We start from the raw sequence: 27,273 nt of genomic DNA, 5'->3' as shown, positions 1-27,273 counted from the left end.
TGTAAATTGCAGCATTGTCCTTCTAAAAGATCTAGTCATTTCCACACAAGGGAGGGCCTTCAGTCAATAAGGATGTTCTCTCCAACATGCCAATGTAGCCAGCTGCTGTTTGACGCCCCTGTATAACTTGAAGCTTCATTGTTCCATGGAAGGAGAAAGCACCCCAGATCATGATGGAACCTCCTCCACTGTCTCGTGTAGAAAATGTCTCCGGTGGGATATCCTTATCGTGCCAGTAACGTTGGAAGCCATCTTGTCCATCCAGATTAAATTTTTTCTCATCAAAGAATAAAACCTTTTTCCAGTTTTCTGTGTCCCATGTTTGGTGCTTCTCAGCAAAATTTAATTAAACTGTTTCGTGGTGTGGAAGGAGGCGTGGCCTTTGAAGACGTTTACGGTTTTTAAAAGCCTTTCTCTCGTAGATGACGTCTTATTGTCCTTGAGCTGCATTCTGCGTCCGTAAGGGCCCTAATCTGGTTCGACGATCGGCTGGTGTCTTGTCGGACAACCCGTCGAATCCTCCTGCTCAACGCAGGCGAAAGTTTCTTAGCCCGACCACTTGAAATTCTAGATCCGTATCCTTCAGGGTCTTTTAAAACATTTACAACAGCAGTTTTACTTCGCCCAATCTCACCAGCGATGGCACGTTGAAAGAGACCTTGCTTTTGCAGCTCGACAATTCTGCCATGTTCAAACTCTGTCAACTTTTTAGCCTTTGCCCTGTTTTTACCCAAGGTAACACAGGAGATGTCGGTGGGAGATGTTGATAACGCTAATGCTTGAACATAAATGACTAAATTTCGTTACGTGTTTACCGATTAACGCTTCGTTTCAGTATGGTCTTAAACATTTGACCAGCTTGTATTTAGGCTAATTTCATAGTGTTTACATTTTCTCTATTAAATGCTAAATTTTTTTATTTTTATTTTCCCTTTTCTTATTTTCGTCTTTCGAAGTTCTACTCAAATAAGTGGTTGAGTCTAACAACGCAAAATGCGTATTTTTTCTTTATGTTCATTGGCCTTAAGATTTTGACCAGCAGTGTACATGTGTGTGTAGGTTTCGAGTTCTCTACAAAGTATATGACGTTGTACTTATTCGAAAATTCGAAAAACATCAATCACCTAGTTGTGTGGCACAATAATATGTTTGCCGTAGAAACTGAACGGCACAACTGAACATTTCTATTGTGATTACGTGTTATTTTATACGACAGACGTCTTTTTTGGCAAAAAAAGTAAAAGCAATAACCTTTATTCTCTAGGTAATAATAAAAAAAAACATTTTATTTCAGCTAATATTTCGTCATTAGATTCTATCAGGATTAGTAACAGAGAAACGTTTTGTACAACTATCCCTGACGTAGTTGCAACAAAGAAACGTTGGTTGAAATTGAAAACATTTTATTATTACCTGGAGAGTAAGAAAAAACTTTAATGACAAAATGTCTAAGTATCTCCAGCACGCGCTACGGATTCTGCAAAAATATATATGTCTTTGTTGTTGATGTTTTCTTACTGCAAAGCTAGCAATGAGTTATCTACGTTCTTTCTACCGCAGAGAATCGAACTTCGAATTTTAACGTTAAAATAACTGTTTTTACAGAACTGTTTAGGCAAAAAAGGAAAGACTTTTCTAACTTCTTGTCCCCCGCTAGTACAGCGGTGAGTATACGGATTTACAACCCTAAAATCAGGGTTAACTCAGCAGATAGTCCGATGTGACTTTGATACACACACACATTAACTTTGTTTTTATGAATTATTTTTCTTCTTCTTCATCTTATTTCTAATGGCCCCACCCCCAGTGGTACAGCGGTATGTGTACGGACTCATACCGCTAAAAAACCGGGTTTCGACACCCGTGGTGGGCGGAGCACAGATAGCCCATTGTGTAGTTTTGTGCTTACTTCTAAACAAACAAACAAAAAATACTTTCAATGTAGTATTTTATAAAACCGGCTACAAACCAAATCATAAATCAAACCAGAAAATGATGTTCGTTTTGGGAAAAGGAAAAAAAAAAACACTTCGAAAAATTAAATTATTAAGATGGTATATACGTGTCAAAATAAAACACCAACAATAATAATATCTAAGAAAACACAGGAAACCATTCCAAACAATGTTTGTTTTGTTTCGAATTTCGCGCAAAGCTAGCTACACGATGGCTATCTGCGCTAGCCGTCCTTAATTTAGCAGTGTAAAACTAGAGGGAAGGCAGCTAGTTATGACCACCGACCGTCAACTTTTGAGCTACTCTTTTACCCATGAATAGTGGGATTGACCTTCACATTATAATGTTCCCACAATTGAAATGGCGAGCATGTTTGGTGTTACGAGGATTCGAACCAGTGAATCTCGGATTACGGGTCGAGTGCCTTAACCACCTGGCCATGTCGGGCCTCCACACAATGAAGCGTCACTCTATTTGTTAAACTAATAAATGTGTCAAATAGCTCCTTTTACTTCACAATATTAGTTTAAGTAAAAACTAATAACAAGTACTTGCTTGTCATCGATGTTCATGAATCGGAAGTTGTATGTCTAAAAATATATCCTGTTTCCTGCACTTCTCTGGTATAAAACGTCAAGAAGCCTGTAGATTATTTGGTTATAAGTTGAGTCTCTTTCAGTAGAATAAACTATATACGTTACTAGTGTACTTAAGTATCCATCTTGCCTATTACCTAGACTTTCTTTTATCGAATTTAGTTCAGTTTTTCCATGACAGTCCTCTTTACAGTGTAAAAATGATTTAGAGGTCGTTAATAATAAAGAATGAATACTTCCACCGTTTTCCTTTTTTGAAACGTTGTTTTCAAAATACGAACTGTTGAAATATTCCTTTATTAAAACCGATGCGAACCAATTTTTACACCATAAAGAACAATAACGAAGAAGAGATGCGTGCGTTTTTTCTTACAGCAAAGGTACATAGGGCTGGCTATCTGCTGAGTCTACCGAGGGAATCTTACCCCTGATTTTAGAGTTAAAACCCTTACCGCTGATTTTGTGTGTTTTCTTATAGCGTTATCTGCTGAGTCCACCGAAAGGAATCAAACCCCTGATTTTAGCGTTGTAAATCCGAAGACCAGCAGGGGACTAAAGATAAGGTAGTTTCGTACATAATTTACCTACATTTGTTATAGAAGTTCAATGCGAAATAAGTGAAAGATGTATAGGAAAATTGATGTACCCAACAAACCAGATTAAATTAAATTATACTTTTTATACACGTTATTTATAGTTACCACTGCTACTGTTCAGCTAAACACTGAGCTGCAGTGGGCTATCGTAGAGATCGAATCCCGAATTTTAGGAAAATAACCTTTAAGGTTACCGTAGAGACACGGTACTCAGGGGCCCGGCCTGACATGGCCATGTGGTTAAGGCACTCGACTCGTAATTCCAGGGTCGCGGGTTCGAATCCCCCTCAAATCAAACATGCTCGCCCTTTCAGCCGTGGGGCATTATAATGTGACAGTCAATTCCACTATTCATTGGTAAAAGAGTAGCCCAAGAGTTGGCGGTGAGTGGTGATGAATAGTTGCCTTCCCTCTAGTATTACACTGCATATGCGTAAATTATTAACCAAACATACGATCATTATGAGAACAAGTCTGTAGCGAGTTAATGCACTTGAGTAATACTACAGTATTTATCAAAACAATATAAAGAGTTCACGGTTTAATAAATAACATTTTAGTATCTTTTAAAACCACCATGTTGAGCCAGTGAATAAAGTGTCAGAAAATCTTATTATTTTAATTTTTCTCATATGTGTATCTTAGTATAATCTATAATAGTTTTCAAGACAATAAAAAGGCTTTTCTTTTCATAAAAAGAGTATTAAATTTTGAGTTCTTTTTTCGAGAATTTGTGACATAAATACTTCAGTCATATACACACTAAGGTAAATGTTCGTGATTACTACTTTGTTCATAATTTTCAGTTCGGGAGGTGTTTTTAGTTTTTTCATTTACTAAAATATCCACGAGGAAGATCTACGTTGGTAGAAACAGATATACTGGGTCCAGTAATTATTTCATAAGTTCGTCTACCAAGTAATACAATAAAATATATCATTATTACTATCGTATTGGTTTGGTTCAGGTATTCACGCAAAGCTACACAAGAGCCACCTGTGCTAACTCTTCGTAATTTTAAACTAACAGACTTCAATGAATCAGCTATTTACCAGCGCACACTGTCAACTGTTTGTCTGCTCTACTCGAAAGTACCCACGACCTTGAATTGCGACGCTCGACTTTTTTGCAACGGGACGCGAACAACGGATCATGAAATATATACTGGCAGGAACGTCCCACTTCGCCACGTGAAGCCCACAGTCGTATTAGGAGTGTGTGTGTGTTTCTCTTATAGGGAAAGCCATGTAAGACTATCTACTGCGTCCATCGAGGGGAATCGAACCCCTAATTTTACCGTTGTAAATCCGAAGACTTAACGCTGTCTCAGCGGGGGACGTCGTGCTAAGAAAGTAAGTTCGTTATCAAATAACTAGCTTGAATAATGATACAGACTGTTTGTTTAAAACATAATTTGAAATTAGCTTAAGAATATAAATTGTTTAAAAAGAATATGATTTAGGTTTTTCTGTTGAGATTATGTTTTAATTTTATGTATATTAAGTCAAAGGGTAAAATTAATTGACAATTTTTGCTCTTTTTTAATTTTATGCAATTACAGAGATACATTTATATTCTGTAAAATTACACACAATATTCCCCCACAGTATTTTCATACGAAGAATATCAGTTTCTATTGTTAGCAATGTCTTTACACTTTTAATCACCTGTGTTCCACGTCTGTTGATGTAAACAAACTGACAAACAAAGCTCTGTAAAAGCAGCCCTAAATCCTTGTGTCTGTCAACTCACAAATCTCCTTAACTCATATTGAACTTCAGTGTGTGTGTGTGTGTGTTTTTTCTGATAGCAAAGCCACATCGGACTGTCTGCTGAGTCCTGCGAGAGGAATCGAACTTCAGTTTTCTTGGAAGTTGGCTATATAGTAGTTTCAATTGAATTAAATACAGTCTCTCTCTTAAATGAAACGTTATTTTTTATGTGAAAAGAGAACGTATTAGGTGGTTTTATTACGTTTGAGGCTTTAAGTTCATTTACTATTGTGAAAACAGTTTCAGCACACGTGCTGAATTGAAGATGAAAAGCCTTAAAGTCGAAAACAAATGTGTGCGTTTTCTTCAACAACTTAGTGCTTCGTAATGACAGTTTTCCCTCCCGAAACGTGAATTTATTGAGAATCTTGCAGTATTTTCCCTCTAACTTTGTGAAACCGTTTGGACAGAACTAAAAGATACATTAGGGTAAAATGTCCAATATTGGTTTATTTAGGATAATAGAGCTCATAAATCTCGAAACTCCTCAGATGATTCAAAATACTTAATATGAGCAAATACGATAAATCAAATCACTCCCTATTTTCATAAACGTTTTTAAGTTATTTTATATAAATAATAACTAATCCTCTTCGATAAAATACTAAAATAGCATGTCACACTAAACAACTGTTAAAATAATATGTTAACAGTTAATATTTTATCCGACTTTATGACACTTTTAATTCGCCAGAACCACAAACTGAAACGATGAGGAAATATTTGTATATTTTATTTCAAATCACTGAAATAAGTGACTCATCAGAAGTGTGGTAAAAAAAAACAAAAAACGTGAAACTATCTATTGTTTACCCAAACTAATTTGGCGCGAGTTTTCCTTTTTTTTTTCCTTAAGTATCTTAACCTTTTATAACATCGCTTTATAAATCATTTTACATTTGAACGAAATGTTTGTGCCTTAGCAAGTTATTTGAAAGCATATTTATCATTTAAGAAAGTTTTATTATACTCCAAACAAATGATAAATACGTATGATTATTTTGCAAGTTATACAGAACTACTCCTAAAATATTGGAAATTATTTAAAATCTTATAAATCCAGATTGTAAAGGTAATCATAAATATAATAAGGCACAACCGTCGCTTGCTGTTAAACATAGATTTAGAGCCACTTCAACAGCTTTCTATATCTGTTCCTTCCATACAAGGTTAGGGTTACCCGATCTTACCACCAGGGTGTTCTAAAAGTGCTTCTGCACGTTTCATAGTTTGGGGTATTTTTGGGAACTGATATGAGGTCGCATAAGCCAAGCAGAGTTGATGCATTGTGCAAGATGCGGTATTTTTCTGTATTCATAATCTTAAACTGCCTTAACATAATGTAACTAACTATAACCTGGCTTGCTTTGATGTCACAACCCGTTCTGAGGTTTTCGACCCTAATATGTCAGTGTGAACATCTCGTATGATAACAACTTCTACTTATGTATGGAGGTTATGAACGAAGCGCTACAGTTGGAATCACTAATGACGGTTTATATGTTTTGATACACAATGGTTATCTACATATATTTTTCCTCACTATCATTACATATCATTCTTAACTAAGTCTTCTTGTAATGGAAGATGGTTTCATGGTAAAATCATTTGCCAGTTATACAGTGTATATCTCTAATAATTCCACGGTGTTTGATTAATATGTTTTATTAACCCCCAAAAAAAAATCAGTTGCTCAATGGTAAATCTGCAGGTTTTCGAAGCCAAAGCATTCCGAAACTTGCTGTACTTTAAGAAACACTTGGCACGGCCAGGTGGGTTAAGGCGTTCGAATCATAATCCGAGGGTTGCGGGTTCGAATCTCCTTCGCACCAAACATGCTCGCCATTTCAGCCGTGGGGGTGTTATAATGTGACGGTCAATACCACTATTCGTTGGTAAAATAGTCCATGATTTGGCATTGGGTAGTGATGACTAGCTGCCTTCCCTCTGGTCTTACACTTCTAAATTAGGGACGGCGAGCGCAGATAGCCCTCGAGTAGCTTTGCGCGAAATTCAAAACAAACTTTAAGAAACTGAATGTTCGTAACGAATGATGGTGGAATTAAATGGAACGTCACGAGCTCAAGACAGTCGTGATTCTGTGATGTTAGATACAATATGTTTCACACGGTACAAACGAAATGATATCAAAACTTGTAATTTTTAGCAGTTCAAATGTGATATCATAGAAATTCCCTGAACATTTACTTGTTGTTTATGTAGTATTGTATAATACAATATCAAGTAAGTCTAATGCAAGTCTACGGATTTACAACGCAAAAATCAGCGGTTTGATTCCCCTCGGTGGATTCAGTAGATAGCCCAATGTGGCTTTACTGCAAGAAAACACACAAAGAATATTAAATATTTTCTCAAATTGTTTTAGCTAAATATTTAAATAAGTTTATAAATACTTGGCGAGAGCATACAGAAAGTTACACACTCAACACTTTATACAGTCTGAGCTATACACTCATACACTTTATACAGTCTGAGCTATACACTCAACACTTTATACAGTCTGAGCTATACACTCTTACACTTCATACAGTCTGAGCTGTCTACTCTTACACTTAATACAGTCTGAGCTATACACTGTGTTCATGGTGTTCTGAAGATACTTTAAGTCACGAGCGTTCTTTATCTATCTTTGTTCATTACTCAAACGAAGTGGAATATACAGGATTTTCAGCATTATATGTCTATCGAAATCAAATACAAAATCATTTTATTTTAATTAAAACCAAAATTTAAAAAAACACTCTATTGTTTTTAAGCAAAAGTGTTAAGCAGCCTAATAGCTACAAATGAAAGTCTTTAATGACAGACCAACTAAGTTGTTGGATATTTTGGAAAGAAGCTTTATCTTCGATTTCATTATTTTAATGATTCATTAAATAAATTTCCACAATTTCATTAAGAGCAAATTAAATTAGTAGCACATCACACTTTCCATTTCTCTGATTATATGACTGTGAAGTATTCTATATTCACACGTCATAGTATTCAATTCATCAATCAGCCTACGGAGACCACACTACAGAACGGAAGTCTTACATATACTTAACGCAGATAAGTGTCTAAACAGATTTTGTTAAGTACATCCTACTTTTAGAGATAGAAGCACAGTCTTCTGTCAGTCACAATTATTACCACGATATGAAACAGCTTATATCTTTCTGGTTTTTATTTGGGGGTTACCTTAACAGATCGTATATGCCAGTCACAATTATTACCACGATATGAAACAGCTTATATCTTTCTGGTTTTTATTTGGGGGGTCACCTTAACAGATCGTATATGCCAGACACAATTATTAACACCATATGAAATAGTTGATGCCTTAGTTCGCTGTTACGTTTCCAATAATAATTCATAACCATTTTTATTACTACCATGACAAAAGTCCCCCGCTGGTACAGCAGTACGTTTAGGAATTAACAACGCTAAAATCAGGGGTTCGATTCCCCTCGATGGACTCAGCAGATAGCCTGAGGTGGCTTTTCTATAAGAAGACCCACACACCATGACATAGCACAGTTGATACTTTTCTATTTTAAAAGTTAGGTCCACAGATAAGATTTGTCAGTCGTGATATCGGATGTTTACTCTATTTCTCTTTAGTTTTTTAATGTTTTACCTTTAAATATCTGATACAACTGATCTTTAATGCCACACAAGCTAAGTTTTGTGACAGTAAAAAAACAACTCCTATAATCTTTGTTTATGTATTTCGTCACCTGAAATGGACAGAACTAACTTAATTAGGCTTCTCTTCGTGTTACTGGTTGATGATTATTAAACAAATACTGAACCTGTAAGAAAGATAAGAATGAAACTCTCTATGTATCAGTCTTCATTAAGGATAGGTTCCGCTCACGTACAGAGAAATCTAAGTATAACTTAACTAATCAGCACGCCACGCGACAGCCTGAGTGAAAGCTGTATGTGTTCTCCACACTCTTTTGTCTTAGCATATTACTAGATGTTTTCAAGATAAATGGACGATTTAGGAAAATGTTAGAAAAATGAATTTCGTAATTTATAATTACGTTCAGGTGTTCATGCAAACAGTGCACTACAATCATGTACAACAAGGCAAATAACATTATTTTTTATAATGAATATCTTGACATATGAGGAACAAATACAACATCCGATGTGTGTTTATATTTCTAAACAAGTGCTTAGTATTTTCAGATTAAGGGGTTAACTATTAAATTTATCTGCATTATAATATAGAGCATGTGTTCTTTCAGCAGTACACAACAAGAAAGAACACAAAGAAGCAATATTTCATTTGTGTAATCTTATGTATATTCCTTCTTCAAGTAAGCTATGATACACATGTGTGTGTATACGAAAACACATTCGACTTGAGAGACAACCTAATGTTCTATTAAAAAGTGCAGTAAGTTCTCTGTTGACCCGGCATGGCCAGGTGGGTTAAGGCGTTCGACTGCTACTCTGCGGGTCGCACCAAACATCCTCGCCCTTTCAGGCGTGGGGTGTTATAATGTGCGATCAATCCCATTATTTTCAAAAGAGTAGCCCAAGAGTTGGCGGTGGGTGGTGATGACTAGCTGCCTTCCCTCTAATCTTACACTGCTAAATTAGTGACAGTGAGCGCAGATAACCCTCATGTAATTTTGCGCGAAATTCAAAGTAAACAAACAGTATGTTCTCTATATTGGATAATTTTGATCATATATGTATTTGGATAATTTATTAATATTATAGTTGCAATTTTTTGACTAGTTTTCAAAATTAAGGTAGTTAGTTTCTCGTGGCGCTGTGTATTTATTAAGTGTCTTATGAAACGTTTTAACGATCAGTTGATTATGTGTAATGCTCCCGCAGTCGGTATCAAGCCCGAATCGTTTCCACGCCCGGTTGAGAAAGAAAAAGGGATACCTATGGGGCTTCTAACTTGGGCGTAGAAACCTTGCTAAAATATTATGGAAGAGAATCATGTGTTATGCCATAGAGCTGGGGCTCTCCTGGAAACACGTATCAAGATCGGCGACTCCTGCTAAAGTGGAAAACCGAAGTTGATTATGTGTGATGGATACAGATAGGTATTTCACGAAAGTTTATTAAGTACCATTTATTATTGTTCTCATAAGATAAATAAAAGCCTAAACAGGAATATGTTGAAGAATAAATGAAAGACGAAATGAGTTTTAAATGGTTTGTTTGTTTGTTTTTGAATTTCGCGCAAAGCTACTCGAGGGCTATCTGCGCTAGCCGTTCCTAATTTAGCAGTGTAAGACTAGAGGGAAGGCAGCTAGTCATCACCACCTACCGCCAACTCTTGGACTACTCTTTTACCAACGAATAGTGGGATTGACCGTAAAATTATAACGCCCCCACGGTTGAAAGGGCGAGCATGTTTGGTGAGACGGGAATTCGAACCCGCGACCCTCAGATCACGAGTCGAACGCCTTAACCCACCTGGCCATGCCGGGTCGCTTAAAATGGTCGTTTGGCATTTTATAGCGCAAAGCAACTATGCTATTTGTCCCAAACAATCGGTAAAAAAATAAAGTAAAATTATTAAAACTCGTAAAAAGGAATCAAGTTAAAAAAAAACAAATCCAAATTTTTAATTAAAAACTTAAATAGTGTTAAAAATGCCAATGACCCTTAAAAATTAAAAAAACATTTGTAAGGTGGACAATGTCACCATCACCAATGACACTGTCCAGCGTCAAGGGAAAACCTGTGGATAAAACGTGTTTAAAATGGTACCATCGTTCAGAATCATAGCGATGACATGACAGTAAAATGTGGACTATTGTGACTTGAGTGTCACACAGACCACACATTGATGCGTCAGTCCCAGATAAAAGAATATGATGAGATAAGTAACTGTGACTAATACGTAGTCTAATTAAGACAACCTCCTCCTTCCAATACAAGACAGCCAATGTCCAATAGAGGGTTTTATTTGGAAAAGCTTGTTCACGTTGTTCACTTCAAGCCGACTGCCAACTGGCGCAGAGCCGAGTCTTGAATATAGCACCATGGTCCATGTATGAAACAGACACCGCAGTGATAGTGCCGGAGCAGATGAACTTTGCTGTGGTGTCAGCGAGCACGTTCCCGCGAATATCAATGTGGCCTGGTATCCAGAAGAACTGGGTAAAAGTAGTTGTTAAAGGGAAATGTGCCAGTCAGTTTTGAATATTGGCGAAAACAGGGTAAGAAATAACGTGAAGCGATTCCAGAGGCCAGTAGAGAGTTAAGCGAGTCGGTAAAAATAGAACAATTCGTGTACTGTTTAACTTCTATGTGATCCAGGGCAAGAGAAATGGTGTACAATTCGGCAGTGAACACAAACTGTAGAAGAGATTCTGTGTGCAACCTCCGGACCACAACAAACCAAGCCACAGAAAAGTGAAGGGGAGCAGACCAAGAGATCAGTAGCAATAAATGATTAACTAGGTGCATTAAAATAAGCATAAACACCAGAGAAAAAAATTGTGATCTGAGAGAATACACTCTATCAATATCAGCACTACCCCAGAGGGGATTATGTCCAGTAAAGTCCCCCAAGATCAAAAAGGGAGACGGCAACTGTTCAATGAGAGCATCAAGGTCTGATTGATCATAGGTCTCTCCAGGAGACAGGTAGAGAGAACAAACAGTGACGGTATAACCCAAAGAAACAGGGATGGTTGCGGCCTCCAAGGGTGTGTCAAGTGGCAAAGATAGGATAGGCGCATGCTGGTTGGCCAGCAGTGCCACCACTCCATGCACTCGTACATCACAAACCTGCCATTTTTGTACCAAGAAAACTGCCAAAAGGTGACTGTATCGGCAAGTTTCCGATATGTTTCCTGTAAGGAAAGACACACAGACTTTGATGGCATCCAAATTAGAATGCAAATATCGACAGTTACATTGTATCAAAATGGCCATTTTTACTTATGTATAGAATAATTGAGTGCAATGTTTTCGACCTCATCTTTTTTCTTTATTCTCTCTATTAGAAGGAAGACTATCGACCTACCGGGATCCTGCCCTGAATCGAGTGGACAGGCCTCTGTCGTTGGAAGATTCCAGCGACTTGGGGCGTAAACGAATAATTGTTCTATATCTCAGGGCCGGAAAAGAAGATGGACCCGAGGAAACGCTAAAACCTAGAGTCAAAGGAAGTGGATCCATGGAGCCAGTGGAAGAAGTGATGGGGGCTGAGATGGGTGTAGACGTTGACTCGTCAACTGTCTTAATCACGGAGGGCAAAAGACTCTTTAGGTGGTGTGAAAGTGACTCTGTTGGAGGCACAGAGAGATCTGTCTGCACTCTCACTGTAGGAGTGTAACGGAGTGCAGCAGTATATGTCTGAGATGGAGTGGAAGACAATAATTTCCGAGCCTCTAGATAGGAGATATTGCTTACAGTATTCAAACATTGTACCTCTTTCTCCTCCACCCACTTAAGGCAAGAACGTAAGTATGAGAGGTGTGAACCACTACAGTTGACACAGAGTGGTTCCAGTTCGCATTCATAGGCGTCATGGTCTTTGCCACCACAACACACGTTAAAAATCAACGACAAGAGATTTTTGATTGTTCGAACCGCTGGCACTGAAAACATCGGAGAGGGTTTGGAATATATAGCTTAACCTTGCATTTTAAGTGTCCTGTTTTGATAGTGGCAAGTGGACGTCAAAATAATTACATTTGTAGGTAGTATTATTTCGTCTTTGCAAGTGTAGATTCGGCGCATCGCAGAAACGCCTTGGCAAGAGAAACCAGCGAGAATCTCCGAGTCGGGAATGTTCTTTAAATCCCTCTCAACGACAACTCCTGGAAGAATTCCAAGTTTCATCGGGAGTAGCCTCGATGGGTATATCTCTGATACTCTTCAAATTCAGGAGGAGTTTAGTATGTTGTAGTGACGATGTTTCCACCAAAATGTCTCCAGATCGTAACTTCCTTACTGACTTGGGGGAGCCAACAAGCTCTTCTAATTCCTTTGAATAAAAAAGGGAGACATTTGCCCTAAGGATTTCTCGGGTAAGGAATACATAACTATAAATCGAGATACAGAATCTAACTGTGACGGTGGCTATACAACAGAGTCGTCCATGCGTGATCGTTTTCCGATAGCCTGTTTTTCTCAATTTTTTTCATGGATGGAGTTATCCATAATAAAAGGAATATATTTCAGTGCCCACTGTCCACATCTACCATGGAGCCCTAAGAGGAGACGCATTACAATGCCAAACAAGGGCACTGCAGCAACAGCAGGGTTTCGTGAGTACCATACCCAAACACCAAATTCAGACACAATGTCTACAACACCTGTTGAGAACGTCTAACACTGGTACTCGGTTGACCCTAGCCCAAGTGGACCAGCTGATTTACTATCGGGGGAGGCACCACAAGGCCTCCCGTCGACAGAAATTCAAAGCCAAAGTAATTTGTTATGGTTGCACTCCTAAACCACCAAGATCCTCTCCTCCTTTTCACGGGTCGCCACGCACATGGGTGGATGTTTAGATCCCAGAAGAGGTAAAGTGAAAGTACAGAACTTTCTCTGGGAGGCCCCCTTACCACGTAGAGGAATCCACACGAGGGGGAAGTTTAGAATAAGAACAGTGTGTTTGTGTGTTTTCTTATAGCAAAGCCACATCGGTCTATCTGCCGAGCCCACCGATGGGAATCGAACCCCTGATTTTATCGTTGTAAATCTGTAGACTTACCACTGTACTAGTGGTGGCATAAGAACAGTAAAACATATGCTACAAAGTATAAAAATAATATAATATCTCAGAAGGAACCATAAAAATCAGGGAATCGTGTTTAGGTTATGTTACAGTATTTTTGACGAAAATGATAATTATAAATCAGGCTAAAACTTTCATTTCAGTTAAACAAGACACTATCGTTAACAGAAATAAAAGTATATTTAACATAAATATGTCTTATTTATATTACGTCGTAGGCCTATCGGGAACTAAACATTTACGATTAACCATGATATTCTTGTTTATGTACCGGGAAGATTGTGTAAGAAAATACTTAGTTAATTAAAGCATTACTAAAGTCAAAGTCTTTATTTAAAAAAAAAAAAAACGAATTTGGAAACGAAGCAAAGATAGCATCTCTTTCATTCTCTCTCTCTATTTATATACATAGTACATTTTATAATCCCACATTATAGCTTGTACCCTGGGATCATTTCAATTATTGCAGTTTTTTTTTCTTATTTTTGTTTCGACTTTAAGTTATATATAAAGGATATTAGAATGTCTGACGTAGTGACTTGCATTTTTTTTTATCTTCCCTCTCCTTCGCATGTTCCATACCTAAATTGAATATGTTTTACGGTCGCCAAACGGGTATTACTTGTCTCCCTGAATAAGCCCCCTATAGGAGCTAAACACGTTTGCCGCGGTATACACATTAAAGTTGTATTTAAAATAAACCCAAATATACTTTTACCGCAAATAGTTAAACTTACTACACACTTCTGCATCTAAGTCATTGTAATAAAATACATTGCCTAAAGTACATTATCAATTTTATGTTCACATTCGCGTTTAATAAATGAAGCACATGCCTTGATACGCATATATACAAATTGCATAAATAAATACATGAGCGAGTGTTTATAAATTGATAAATGTATTACATAACAGTTCATGTGCTTGAGATTTTAATGGATAATTGCATTTAAATACACGTACATGTATACTTAGAATACATAATAGACTTCATTATTATATTACACTTCAACGATCGAATTCAAAAGTAATTTGAATATTAATAAAACGTTTACCCGAAACTACAATATCTATGGCATAGAATGAAGTAAGTCGCTAGCAGGGTAGGCTAAAGGTATGTGAATCAGAACTTTCATGGTTCGCATTCAGTTGGTCATTCTATAACAATAATGGTGGTGTTATTCGACCAATCCGGAGAGGAAGTTGGCTTTATTCTAACCTGGGCCGAGCGCGGTTCAATGGTTAGCTTGCCGGATTGTGGATTCCAGATTCCGTGATTTGTGCCCCGTTATCGCCCCCTCCCAAAAAATCGTGCTACAAACTGTGGGGCTGTGGTTGCATTATAATAATGAAGTTCAAATCCAACTTTTCGATTAGAATAGCCCACTAGTTGGAAATAGATGGTGTTGACTGACTACCTTCTTCTGGTCGATCGCCCAAGTGACTTATCACGAACAAAAAATAAACCTTAAACCTCTGAAACATCAATTCAAAATTAATTGTCGCATGTATAAAGATGGCTCTTGAATAACTTTATGTAAAATTCTACAATAAACAGAAAAATTTTATTTTATGTCACTGTGCTTCGTTTTGTTTTATATGTACATGTACGGATTTAGTACATTATATTAAACCGACTCTGGAGCCACACCAAGTCGTTACAGTTAGTGTCAACGCATACTGTCTTTCTCTGTCTGACGTCTGTGTGTGCTGACAACACTCCTCCCGCATAGGTTTTAATGCAAAGTGTCCCGTCGTAAGGTTGCTATGTCTGAAGCAACACGAGGGCTATCTGCGCTAGCCGTCCATAATTTAGCAGTGTAAGACTAGGAGGAAGACAGTTAGTCATTATCATCCACCGCTAACTCTTGGGCTACTCTTTTATCAACGAATAGTGGGATTGACCATTATGTATAACGCCCCCACCGCTGAAAGGCGAGCACGTTTGGTGGGCCGGGGATTCAGACCTGCGACCCTAGGATTACGAGTTAAGCGACCTAACCACCACCAGGCCATGCCGAGCCGTTTGTTGCTGAGCATAAAGTTACACAACAGGCTATTTTTTGTCATGCCTGAAACGGGTACAGAAATCCAATTTTTAGCATCATTAGTCCTCAGGCTTACCGCTGAGTCGTTAAGGGATATAAAAAGGTTAAATTTCTTATCGTTAAATTAAAACAATGAAATTAAAAACCACATACTAAGAACTTATGGTTTGGTTTGTTTATAACGACCCCACGGCTAAAAGGGCAAGCACGGTTGGTATGACGTGGATGCGAACCCGTAAACGTCGGATTAGGAGTCGAATGCCTTAACCACCGGGTCATGCAGGGCTACTAAGAACTTGGAAAGTTGTATATCTGTGTTTGTGAGCATGTGTACTTATGTATTTCTGTTAATAAACTTACCTAAATTAGAATGTATGGTGGATCAAAAATTCTAGAGCTTAGAATTCTCACAGAGACTTTAGCATACACCAGAAGAGGTCTTACTTTTATATTTAATACAAGGAAAACGTGTTAAAACTTTAACACAACATACCGTACAGAAAACGTAACTATGCTCCAAATTAAACTACATATTTAAAACAACATTAATTTCTCTCCTAAATCCAGTTAATGGTAAGCTTATAAGTGACTACTACTACTCTAAAGTGCTTTGTCATATATCACATTTTATCTTTTATATTTCCATTCGAATTTTTCTTAACCCTTACCACCCCACTCCCAGTGGCACAGTGGTGTATCTCGGGACTTATACTACTAGCAACTGTGTTTCGATACCTGTGGTGGGCAGAGCCCAGATAGCCCTTTGTGTAACTTTGTGCATAACAACAAACAAACAATTAGCCTTTATAGTTTAAGTATCAAGTATAATTTTAAAAATCCCACTTGTATTGAAATCTCTCAAGCTTTCCAGTGAACCGAGGCAGCTTTTCCGATAAATCAATGGGGCACTTTTAAAGTTGTTAAAATTAGCTATGTACAGCCATTAATCAAAGTTCTTTTTCTTGTTTTAAGCACCAAGCTGCATAGTAAGCCACCACAGGAATTAAACCTTGAATTTTAACTTTATAAGCTCAATAATGAATTATACTGATTATTATGATGATGATACTAATGATGATGATGATGATGATCATGATACTAATGATGATGATGATGATGATGATGATACTAATGATGATGATGATGATAATACTAATGATGATGATACTAATGATGATGATGATTATGATACTAATGATGATGGTGATGATACTAATGATGATGATTATGATACTAATTATTATGATGATTATGATACTAATGATGATGGTGATGATGATGATACTAATGATTATGATGATGATGATGATACTAATGATAATGGTGATGATGATAATACTAATGATGATTCTGAAAAAGTAAATTATTTCAGCAAAGATTGTTATCAAAATACAAGAGCACTGTTTATGTGATCGAGTGTAGATTAAATTATTATAATGCTACTTTAATGAAAACGTTTTACTTTTCTACACGAAACAAATGGTATATCAGTTTTGTGAATATTTATATGAATCCATTTGTTATTTCACAAGAAATGTAAGATAGTAAAGATTGTTATTTGTAATTATTCTAATTTAGGTAACACGTATAAACAGATTGAATTTAGGATAATAAAAAAACACGTTAGTTTCGCAGTTTGATTTTAAACCATTGAAATATAAAATTATTGCATTTGTTTATTTAGAATATTTACTCAAAGGGACACAAACGATGCTTGCCAATAACCCTTCTCTAAATTTTGACCTAGTATTCAAGAAGGAAAACAGTACCCATCGACAACTGGTCAACAGTGCCTGTTGACAATTCTTGGACTTTCCCTCTACCCGAATGAATGGAGTTTGACCATTATCTAGAGCTGCAATGTGCGGAGGTTTTGATTTATGGTGACAGTATTCCATGAACTATCGGATTAGAAATCTAGACACCTTATCTAATAGGCTACAACCGACCATGAAATGCTTGTTTAGTTGTTCTACAAATATGTATACTTAAATGTTAGTAGTTATGGTTTTTTAGTATATTTGTTTACATAAGATTGAATCTACACTAATCGCCTGTGAAAAACTTATAAAACTAGACATCACACGCGACTGTCCTCCACTGGCACAGCGGTATATCTGCGGACTCACACTATGATAATCCGGATATTAAAACCCATGGTAGGCAAAACACAGATAGCCTATTGTGTAGCTTTGTGCTTACATCCAACCGCCCACACTCCACTGTTATTTATCTTTCAAATTGGATTTGTTAAACACTGCAAACAGAATGTTTGAGAAATAAGTTTATTTTAAAATTTTAAATTACTATCGAATAACGAAAATTTAATTGCTCTTTTGGGCCCCGGCATGGCCAGGTGGTTAAGGCACTCGACTCGTAATCTAGGGGTCGCGGGTTCGAATCTCCGTCATATCAACCTTCCCCCCATTTCAGCCGTGGGTGCGTTTTAATATTATGGTCAATACCACTATTGGTTGGTAAAACAGTAGCTCAAGAGTTGGCGGTGGGTGGTGATGACTACCTGCCTTCCCTCTACTCTTACACTGCTAAATTAGGGACGGCTAGCGCAGATAGCCCTCATGCAGCTTTGCGCGAAAAGCAAAACAAAAACAAACAGTTCTTTCGGTTTAGTTTTATTATTTCTTTCTATAGAGAAATTAGTAAAAATATAACATTAGAAAGACACTTCATTCTTATTTTCTCTACAATCAATTAAAATATTTTGTCAAAATAAATAAATGTTCTTAAAAATAAAAGCTCGTGTTAACTGAAATTATTATATTTATCTTTAATTGCCCTTAATTGTTTTGAATCTTTGTTACGAAGTGTTTTATCTCGTGGCGACCTCTTAATTTGGGTTATTTTTTAAAATTAGTTTTATTTATTTGTAATGAATTTGTTCTACAGTTTCCGAGGGTAGAAGTAATCTAAGAGTTCTGTAAATTAATTTAATATCCAAACAACGTTTCTAACAAAGAGGTATAGGACTCTAAGAATGAACTGTTAAGAAACTAAAATATTAGTTTCAATTCGACTACAACTTATTCGTGTTTCCAGGTTTTGAGAGGGAATATGAAAAGCGCTACCTACCTGAATGAAAAAAAAACACACAACAAAACAACAACTGTGGCCTTAAGCCTATATACCTGCGTGCAACTAATTTGTGTCAAAAAACACTTTTCAGCAACCTTTTTTCCTTTAGGTTCCTCCATTCTGTTTCACAGAAATTTAAGGTAAAGGTCTATGTGTGTGTTAGGGATGCTTGAGAAAGTGATTAAAACGTTACTGTCATAGAAAGTTTTCTTAGACGCTGAATGATGGTGCACTATAAAACGTGAAATTGACAATCAGCAATCGATATGGTAAGTCTCTACCTTCCTGCAATGTAAAGAAACTATGCCCGCTGTAAATAGATGAAGGCTACCTTTCTTTATGATAACAGTTTGTTCCAATGGCGTACAAAACTTTTTTGTTGTAAAGTTATTCATTTTACCTTTAAATATCTAGACTTGTCCTGAAGTCATTTTTTTCCCTAAATTTAGGTATCTAAAAATGGACTTATTAGAATTGTTTTTTATTTAAGTAGAAATACATTCAACGTATTTTATCTCACTTTAATTTATTGTATACATTTACCAAAATCCCTTCATTTTTATGATTGTTACAAACATTTAAGTCACGTATATCTCAAGTGGGTTTCTTTTCATCACGAATTTGAGTCACGTGTTTAAAACCACACACACTTATAACACATACATTTTATGATTTGATAGCTTTAGACAGCGGAGTTTGGCATGCCCTGGCGGTTAGAGCGTTTGATTCGCAATCTTAAGGTCGAGTGTTCGAATTTCTATCACTGAACATGCTCATTCTTTCAGTCGTGAGGACGTTATAACCAGACGGTTAATCCCACTATTCGTAGGTAAAAGAGTAGCTCAACAGTTGGCGGTGGGTAGTATTGGATAGCTGCTGCTTTTCTTCTAGTCTATCACTGCTAACAAGGACAACTCTCGTGTAGCTTTGCGGGAAATTCACAACAAACCAAACGATTTACAAAGTGCACAGCAGTCCTATAAATACCATTTCAATCTAGTTTAAATCTTTCTTAACTTTCTTTGCAATATATAAGAGAAGATTTGGGTATGGTACATAACAATATATAATTAATATTTGTCTTAAATCATAGCGTACTTTATGACGTGATTTCAGGCTACGTCTAGTCTAACTGTAACAAAAAAGCCAGTGATTACAGTACAGTGGTTCTGATCATTCTAAACTGACCCTGATAAACATGAATTGGTCATTTTTGTCGTTCTTTTCATTCGAGTCTTTACCTAATCTAAGAATTTAACTAATAATAGTAATACTAAACTTATCTTGTTTATGTGTAAAGATAACTCCTTCTACTTGTGTTAAGCCTTGTATAACACAAACAAATAATGCGAATTCACTTCTTAGAAGACTTTAATTGAGTTTCATTGTCTACTATATTCACCGAACTCTATAGTATTATAGCTGTTTACACGGTTTATAGTGGTTTTTACAGGAAACGTTTCCAGAACGAAGGTCGTGTCGGCATACACTAGTATGGTTACTGTGTAAGTTATTATTATTTTTGTCTCTCACTGTGGACGTGAAAGACATAAATTTGGCATCATTACTTTCTATTTACTGACAAGTTAGTCATTGAATCTCAAGGCAAAGTGAGCGATAAACTAATTTTCTCGGTGTATGAAAATATTTATGTACCTGTTATGTACCCTAATGGTGGTCTTAATAATAGTATATTTACAAATGTTCCTAATATTATATAATTCTGTTATGACTTAGGAAGAGACCACTTTAACAGTAATTTACAAAGTATGGGTGTTTGTTACAATTTATCACTTCAACGAAGTGGCATAAAAGGTGAGAGAAAATGAACATTTCTAATGATTTTAACACCCGGTAAAAGATTTTGTTTGTTTAGAATTTCGCACAAAGCTACACGAGGGCTATCTGCGTTAGCCGTCCTTAATTTAGCAGTGGAAGGCTAGAGAGAAGACAGCTAGTCATCACCACCCACCGCCAACTCTTGTGCTGGTCTTTTACCAACGAATAGTGGGATTGACTGTCACATTATTACGTCCCCACGACTGAGAGGGCGAGCATGTTTGGTGTGATGGGAAATCGAACCTGCAACCCTCGGATTACGAGTCGAGTGCTTTAACCACCTGGCCATACTGGGCCTCCCGGTAAAAGAACTGGTTCATATGTGTTTTTTTTAGATAATTTGATAATTTAAATGACACATTACTTAAGGAAACAAATCTTAATGTACGTTTCTTTTATATGTCACTCACTGACGTCTTATCTACTTTCCAAAACAAAAAATAACCGCACAAGGAAAACAAACAGTTATTCCGTATCAAATATTGTACCACGACACAAGAAAGTTCTGACGTAAATACCACCGTTATTTTTATGAAATATTTAAGATTTCATACTTTACCCTATATATCAAGCCAGTTATCTGAACGTTTTACTTTACACGACAACTTAACTAAACTATCTTAAAGCTGTTTTTTTACACCCTGACTAAAATAAATTATTTCGTCACTATACTTTACATCAGGACTTCCGGGAACCGTTTCAATAGCTAAAAAATGAATTAACCAATCATGGAAATGTGTGAGAAGAGTTGTGTTGTGGAATGTACGTTATCTTTGTTTTGTGATCCATTATTGCAGAGAAACATGTTTGATTGTTTTATAGGCTTACTAGAATAAGATAGGAGAAATTACAGCAAGTGTAGAAAGCTTTATATCAGAATATGTAATTAAAATCATAAAATGTTCAGGTGTTTACTAAAGCCAGTGTTAAAATCAGGATTTGAGATCATATTTGAACAGATCTCGTCGAGTGCGTTCTAAAACATATAGTTTTACATATTTTGCTGTCATCTATACAACAACTTAATATTTTCAGGGGGAGACCTTTATCATTCACCCTCTGAGTATTTATATGTTTTTAAGAAACATGAGAGGAGAGAATACTGACACAAACGCTTCAGTTTTCAATTTCTCAGTTGCTTATTTTCTACTCTTTTCTACACTTATCTTCACTACACTTTGTTCACCATCCAAATAAAAGCCACCAACGTCTAAGTCGAGACTGAGAGTATGCTTTCCGAGGACGTGAATATCTCAAGTCATGACAACAAAATACTCTTCATGATTGCTACAAAGTACCACAACATTTTGTGCAACCGATCTAAAAGAATGGAAATCACTAAAATGGTTTTCTTCTGTATACGACACGCGTACACTTATCTTACAAGAACTTACAAAGACATTCGTTTTTGTTATATTTTTCATGACGTCATTGTTTATTTGGGAATGATATACAATTTCGGTGTTTTAATTTTTGTTCCAAAATCATAATGTCTTCAAGCCTCATTTCTTTAAGTCTTAACAACATAAATAAACAGAAATTGATGTAATAAAGTATTCACACTGGCTACCAACCATAATATATTTTGCATTAATTCTTATACAAATGATGTAATTTGTCACATGGTAAGAATCAGATAATCAGATTCTTAACCTCAATCTTTAATTAAGTAACTGAAAACAGAAATAGCTTTTTCCTTAAGCGGCCTAATTAGTCGTTACAGAGTTTTAAACTTGAGATTAAAAGATCTTATGCATAAATATGCTGTATATATATTCTGTTTTGAACATTTAAGTTACAGTTGAATAAATTATGTTATGGTGAATAAAAAGAAACCTATGTACTTTTTCGAAAACACACAAAACGAGTGTAATTATCTCAAAACAAGCCGTTACTTCATCAAATAGCGATTCATTTTAGTTAACTTATTTTACATGGACTTGGATTGTCTTATTCTCAGAATAAATATTTCAGGAGACACAAACCTATTTTTTAAATAAAAGCTTGTCTGTGAAAGTTTAAAGTCTTAGGAAATTTAGGAAACAAATAACAGAGATAGTTTCTCCTTTTACAACCTGAAGGGAAGTAACTGTATTCAAGTAAATCTTTATAAACAGTCTGCAACTCGGTAGTCAAAAGAATACTAAATAGAGGTTATAGCTTACTTTGTTTACAGAATACTTGCAGTGATTCTTTATTTGTTCTCATAATTGTCAATAGAGCCACTTCTTTCGATATCATTGAAGCAGTAAGAAATTGTTACTTAAAAAATAAATAAAACGTCGTGTGATGAAAAAAAAACAACGCTGGTCTTTTTGACCTTTTAAACACGTCTACACATATCAGACATCAAACATTCTTGTAACGACTGACTTATTTTGAAGAATGTCTACGGACTTATACGTAGTGAGCAGAGCAAAGATAGTCCTTTGTGTAACTTTGTGCTTAATAACAAACAAGAACTGATTTTGAAAGCCAAGCTTCATATTTCATATTCTAAAACATATCTAGAACTTTGTCATAAGTTTCGTTATCCATTGTTTCTGAAGTGGTGTCAACCGTCTTTTTCACATTTTGTCTCAACAAATATTTATTAATTTTATATTGCTGAAAATTCACTTTTTAGATATTTTTGAGACACTTATAGCACGTGACTTTTTCAAGGTCGACGAGAGAAATTAATTTAATTATATAGTTTCTTTTTCCTTTGGTGATGGGTAATAAAGACGTTATGCCCCCACTAGTACAGTGGTAAGTCTACGGATTTACAACGCTAAAATCAGGGGTTCGATTCCTCTCGGTTTGCTCAGCAGATAGCCCAATGTGGCTTTGCTATAAGAAAACACACACACATAAAGACGTTAATAGTCAGTTTCTCAACAGGTAACGTCTTATTATTCATCTTGATAAAAAAAACACGTCTGAGAACTTCCAAATAAGATTTATTTACATGAATAAAAATAAACTAGAAACAGAAGGGTTGAATATTGTAATCTCTTTGTTAACTAATAAAACATTCAGAGTGATGTTTACAAAACATTCAAACACTCTATCAGACGTAGATGTTCACTACAATGATTCTTATAGGTATCTTTATTCCAGTTCAACTATACTTCACGAAATCTTTCTTTGAAAAACAAACAAGTCGTTTTTCTGTATTACTAAAAACAGTAGATTAACAAAAAATACAAATGTTTCATCACTTCGTCACGAAAAAAATGGTAAAATTAATCTTATTACTATACTGTAAGTTCATGATTTTTGCTCTGATCTCAATGAAACCTAGTCAACAAATAGACATTCCACTGAAATCTAGTGGTGCACGTGATGATGCAATATTTGTCTTATCATACTTTATTACGATTCTTCATAACGCGATTCCCTGAAAGATAGATAACACCTTCTTGGTTATTACTGGACTCCCCTTCAAATAAAACAAGAATATGGCATTGACTAGTGAGAGCTCCTATTCGCTAATACTTAACTTATGTTTTTTTCTTTTCGACAACTAATAAACAAGCCCTTCCTCTCACAGTTCAACATTTTCCAGTGTGTTCTAAATTAAGCCACTAAAAAAAAACTTTTTGATAGTAAGTAACGTTTCGTGATACACAAATCCATGGTTACCTGATAAAACACTTGAACAACCTATTGGTTAGGTCTCATTTATGCGTACAGTTCATGATCTTCTAAAGCTCATTTTAACGTTAACTTAGTTTTGGAGATATATTATTAGTTAGTTTTTTATAAATGTTCTCTATCGAGAGATTCCTAAAGTGATTTGATTACAGTGTTAAAACTGTTAAAGAGAAAAATATACTATTCAGTGTTTAATTGTTATTTTTCTCTCTAATTCTGTACTTTAGTCCAGAAAATAATCTGATTTCCTAGTTTTAAACTTGTTCTCAATCAATTATTTTCTTCATTGAGTTATAGCATCTTAGTATGTTCATAACATTAAATCCTATTTTGCGATCACGTGAATACAGCATGAATTTCGCACGAAAATTGTTATAGCAACAGCATCTCTAACCGGAAAAGGCAGATCAGCAATATTTTAAAATTTCCATAAATGGTAAATTTTAAATAGATGTGATATTCTTTTAGGCCAAAATGATGTAGCTTTACATTTTCAAAGTCTTCTGATTTTAAAGGTGTGTGTTGGCTAAAATAAATAATTCAAACCAAACTTGTACATAATAACAAAACAGTTCATACTGACACGTCTAGGCACACCCATGATAACTCGTTAAGAAAGTCTGAAAAGAGCTATTTTCTGTTAAAATGAATACTAGGTAAGACTTGGTCCAATTTTAATTCTAAGTGCCCTCTGGTGTTCCATAAATATGCCATTATTGTTAAGGCATTTATATTTCAAAGAGTAGATGAATAGCTCAGTTCTCTTGGTTCATTTGTTGGTTTCTTGGATGAACATTACGTATCAGAGAAGCCATTCTGATATCACAAGAAAAACTATAAACCGAAAAAAGAAAACTCTGCAGTTTCTCTGTTATTCAAAATATTACTACACTTGTGGCAACCGACAATAACACCACAAACAATCGAACTGTATAAACGTTTAAACACACTTGACTACGGACCTTTCACATAGACTTTCAGTAACATACAGCGTTAATTATGGATAAAGTCCTATGAATTTATCCTTATTCAGAGTAGTTGCACCTTAGACAAGCTACCCACTCCAGTGACTCAACAGGATATCTGTGAGCCTATAACGTTAATAATCGAGTTTTATTACGATGATTTGGACAGCACAAATAGACAATTGCGTGGTAGCTTTGTTATTAATGCAGATACGTGTGTTTTATAAATCAAATCTTGCATCGTGTTTTCTGTTCACATATTAAAAAAAACAAAACATTCTCCTGACAAACTTCGTTAGTTGCACGACTTTCCAGTAGAGCAGAGAAAACTTCAATATGTTTTTACGCCGACCTCTTTATTTTATCATAATTTTAAAAGTATTTAAATACTAGAAGTACTTACGAAAAAGTAAATAAAACAAAATTTAGAGTACGAATTATTTTTATTTCTTGTTTATGAGGTTTAAATTTCATGCTGTGTTGTGGCCTAAAGAGTGTATAATTTCACAACCATAAAATCAGGGGTTCGATTCCCCTTGGTGACTACAGCAGATAGTCCAATACGGTTATCAGAAAACACACTTTCGTGATTCGTTGCAGTCGCTCATTCTACTGACGTCACAACAGTACAAATTGCAAAATTAAGCGTCCCTTATGTGACGTGATATTTGTGTCTACTGACTGACTGACCAACAGACAACACACTACTGTATAGAGGTGCGAATGGTTAAAACAGGTCATCCTTCCAGGCAGTCTTCGGCACCGTTTCAGGAAAACATTTTTATTGTATATTTTGGTTTTTATAAAAACATAAATTATTGCTTTAAAAACACTCCATAAGAAAAAAGCGTTGATAATAAAATGTGAAAAGCGGAAAAAAGCGAATTATTAATCCTCAAGTACTCCAAAAAATATACTACAACTTTTAGCTTTTTACAATATATAACACTTAAATATAAACACGTAAAAATACAAAGAACGAAAATAAAGTCAACATACAAGATTTTCTTTAATCTACCTTGACAACACTTTGAATCGGACTTGCATAACATGGGACAACACGTAACACTGTGACTTGAAATAACTGAGGAATCGTAACTAGAGAAATGAAAATACTTTATAATTTCTAAAGAATACGTGATATTTAGTAAAATATATAACACTCGTAAAAAGTTACAGCTCAGTGCTTAATAGCAATGAATTATTAACAATTGAAACCTACTGTTCGTAAAAACGACACATCATCCTGTTCGGAACTTCCTTCGGCTGGATCCGCCATTTCCGATGGTATGTTGGTTCCAGCCGATACTCTAATAACTGTCGAAAAAACCCTTCTTTCAAATGTAAGCCTATTTTGTGGGCGATTTGGCGATCACGTTGGATGCTTCGATCGAGTAGGTCGATCTGTTTAAGCGTAACCACGAAGAAGACACCGCTGTACCCATGCATATACTGCGATGTCATAGAATGTAGTCTTACATCCCAGAGTGGAAAGAAGGGTTCGGATGATGGGCTGTCGTCAATAGCGTAATCTGAAATATTTTCACTGCAGCTTTCACCTCACGGAACAAAGAGAGAAGAAAACGATTATTTTCCACACTCTAACCTCTGCATGTTGCCTGCGCAGTATTTACATAGTTAAAGTTCCGCCCTCATGTGGCCAAATAAAATCTTATGTGTGCGTAAAGCACGTGGCCCATTGCCAACACTGAGTCACGTGGTTTACGAGAACGACGTAAATGTCGCCTAGCACGTTTTGTAACAAAAATTATTCACTTTTTTTGTTCTTTTAATAATTAAACCTTTGTTGTAGCAAAGATTTTATCGATGATTTAAACGTTTATAACTTGAGTTGAGAAACGATTTATATTTTCTTGTTTTTTAGTTGAAACTGAAACATTTTTCGCTTTTGATTACTTTTATTTTTTGTTTTGGTTTTTTTAATTTTGCGCAAAGTTACTCGAGGGCTATTTGCGCTAGCCGTTCCTAATTTAACAGTGTTAGACTAGAGGAAAGGCAGCTAGTCATCACC

General features: G+C 35.8%; 1 protein-coding gene across 1 annotated transcript in view; it reads right to left on the bottom strand.

The window, feature by feature from the left end:
• The window catches only part of LOC143229032 (ryanodine receptor-like), a 243,367-nt gene extending 216,472 nt beyond the window's left edge, over window positions 1-26,895 (bottom strand). Inside the window, 1 exon segment of the mRNA XM_076460689.1 lies at window positions 26,464-26,895. Coding sequence (XP_076316804.1) covers window positions 26,464-26,520 — 57 coding nt within the window. The 5' untranslated portion in view covers window positions 26,521-26,895.
• Between the last annotated feature and the right edge of the window lie 378 nt (window positions 26,896-27,273).

This window comes from Tachypleus tridentatus, chromosome 1, assembly GCF_004210375.1.
Source record: "Tachypleus tridentatus isolate NWPU-2018 chromosome 1, ASM421037v1, whole genome shotgun sequence".
Classification (NCBI taxonomy): Eukaryota; Metazoa; Arthropoda; class Merostomata; order Xiphosura; family Limulidae; genus Tachypleus; species Tachypleus tridentatus.
Note: the sequence above shows the minus strand (reverse complement) of the source record. Positions and strands in the feature narration are given on the sequence as shown.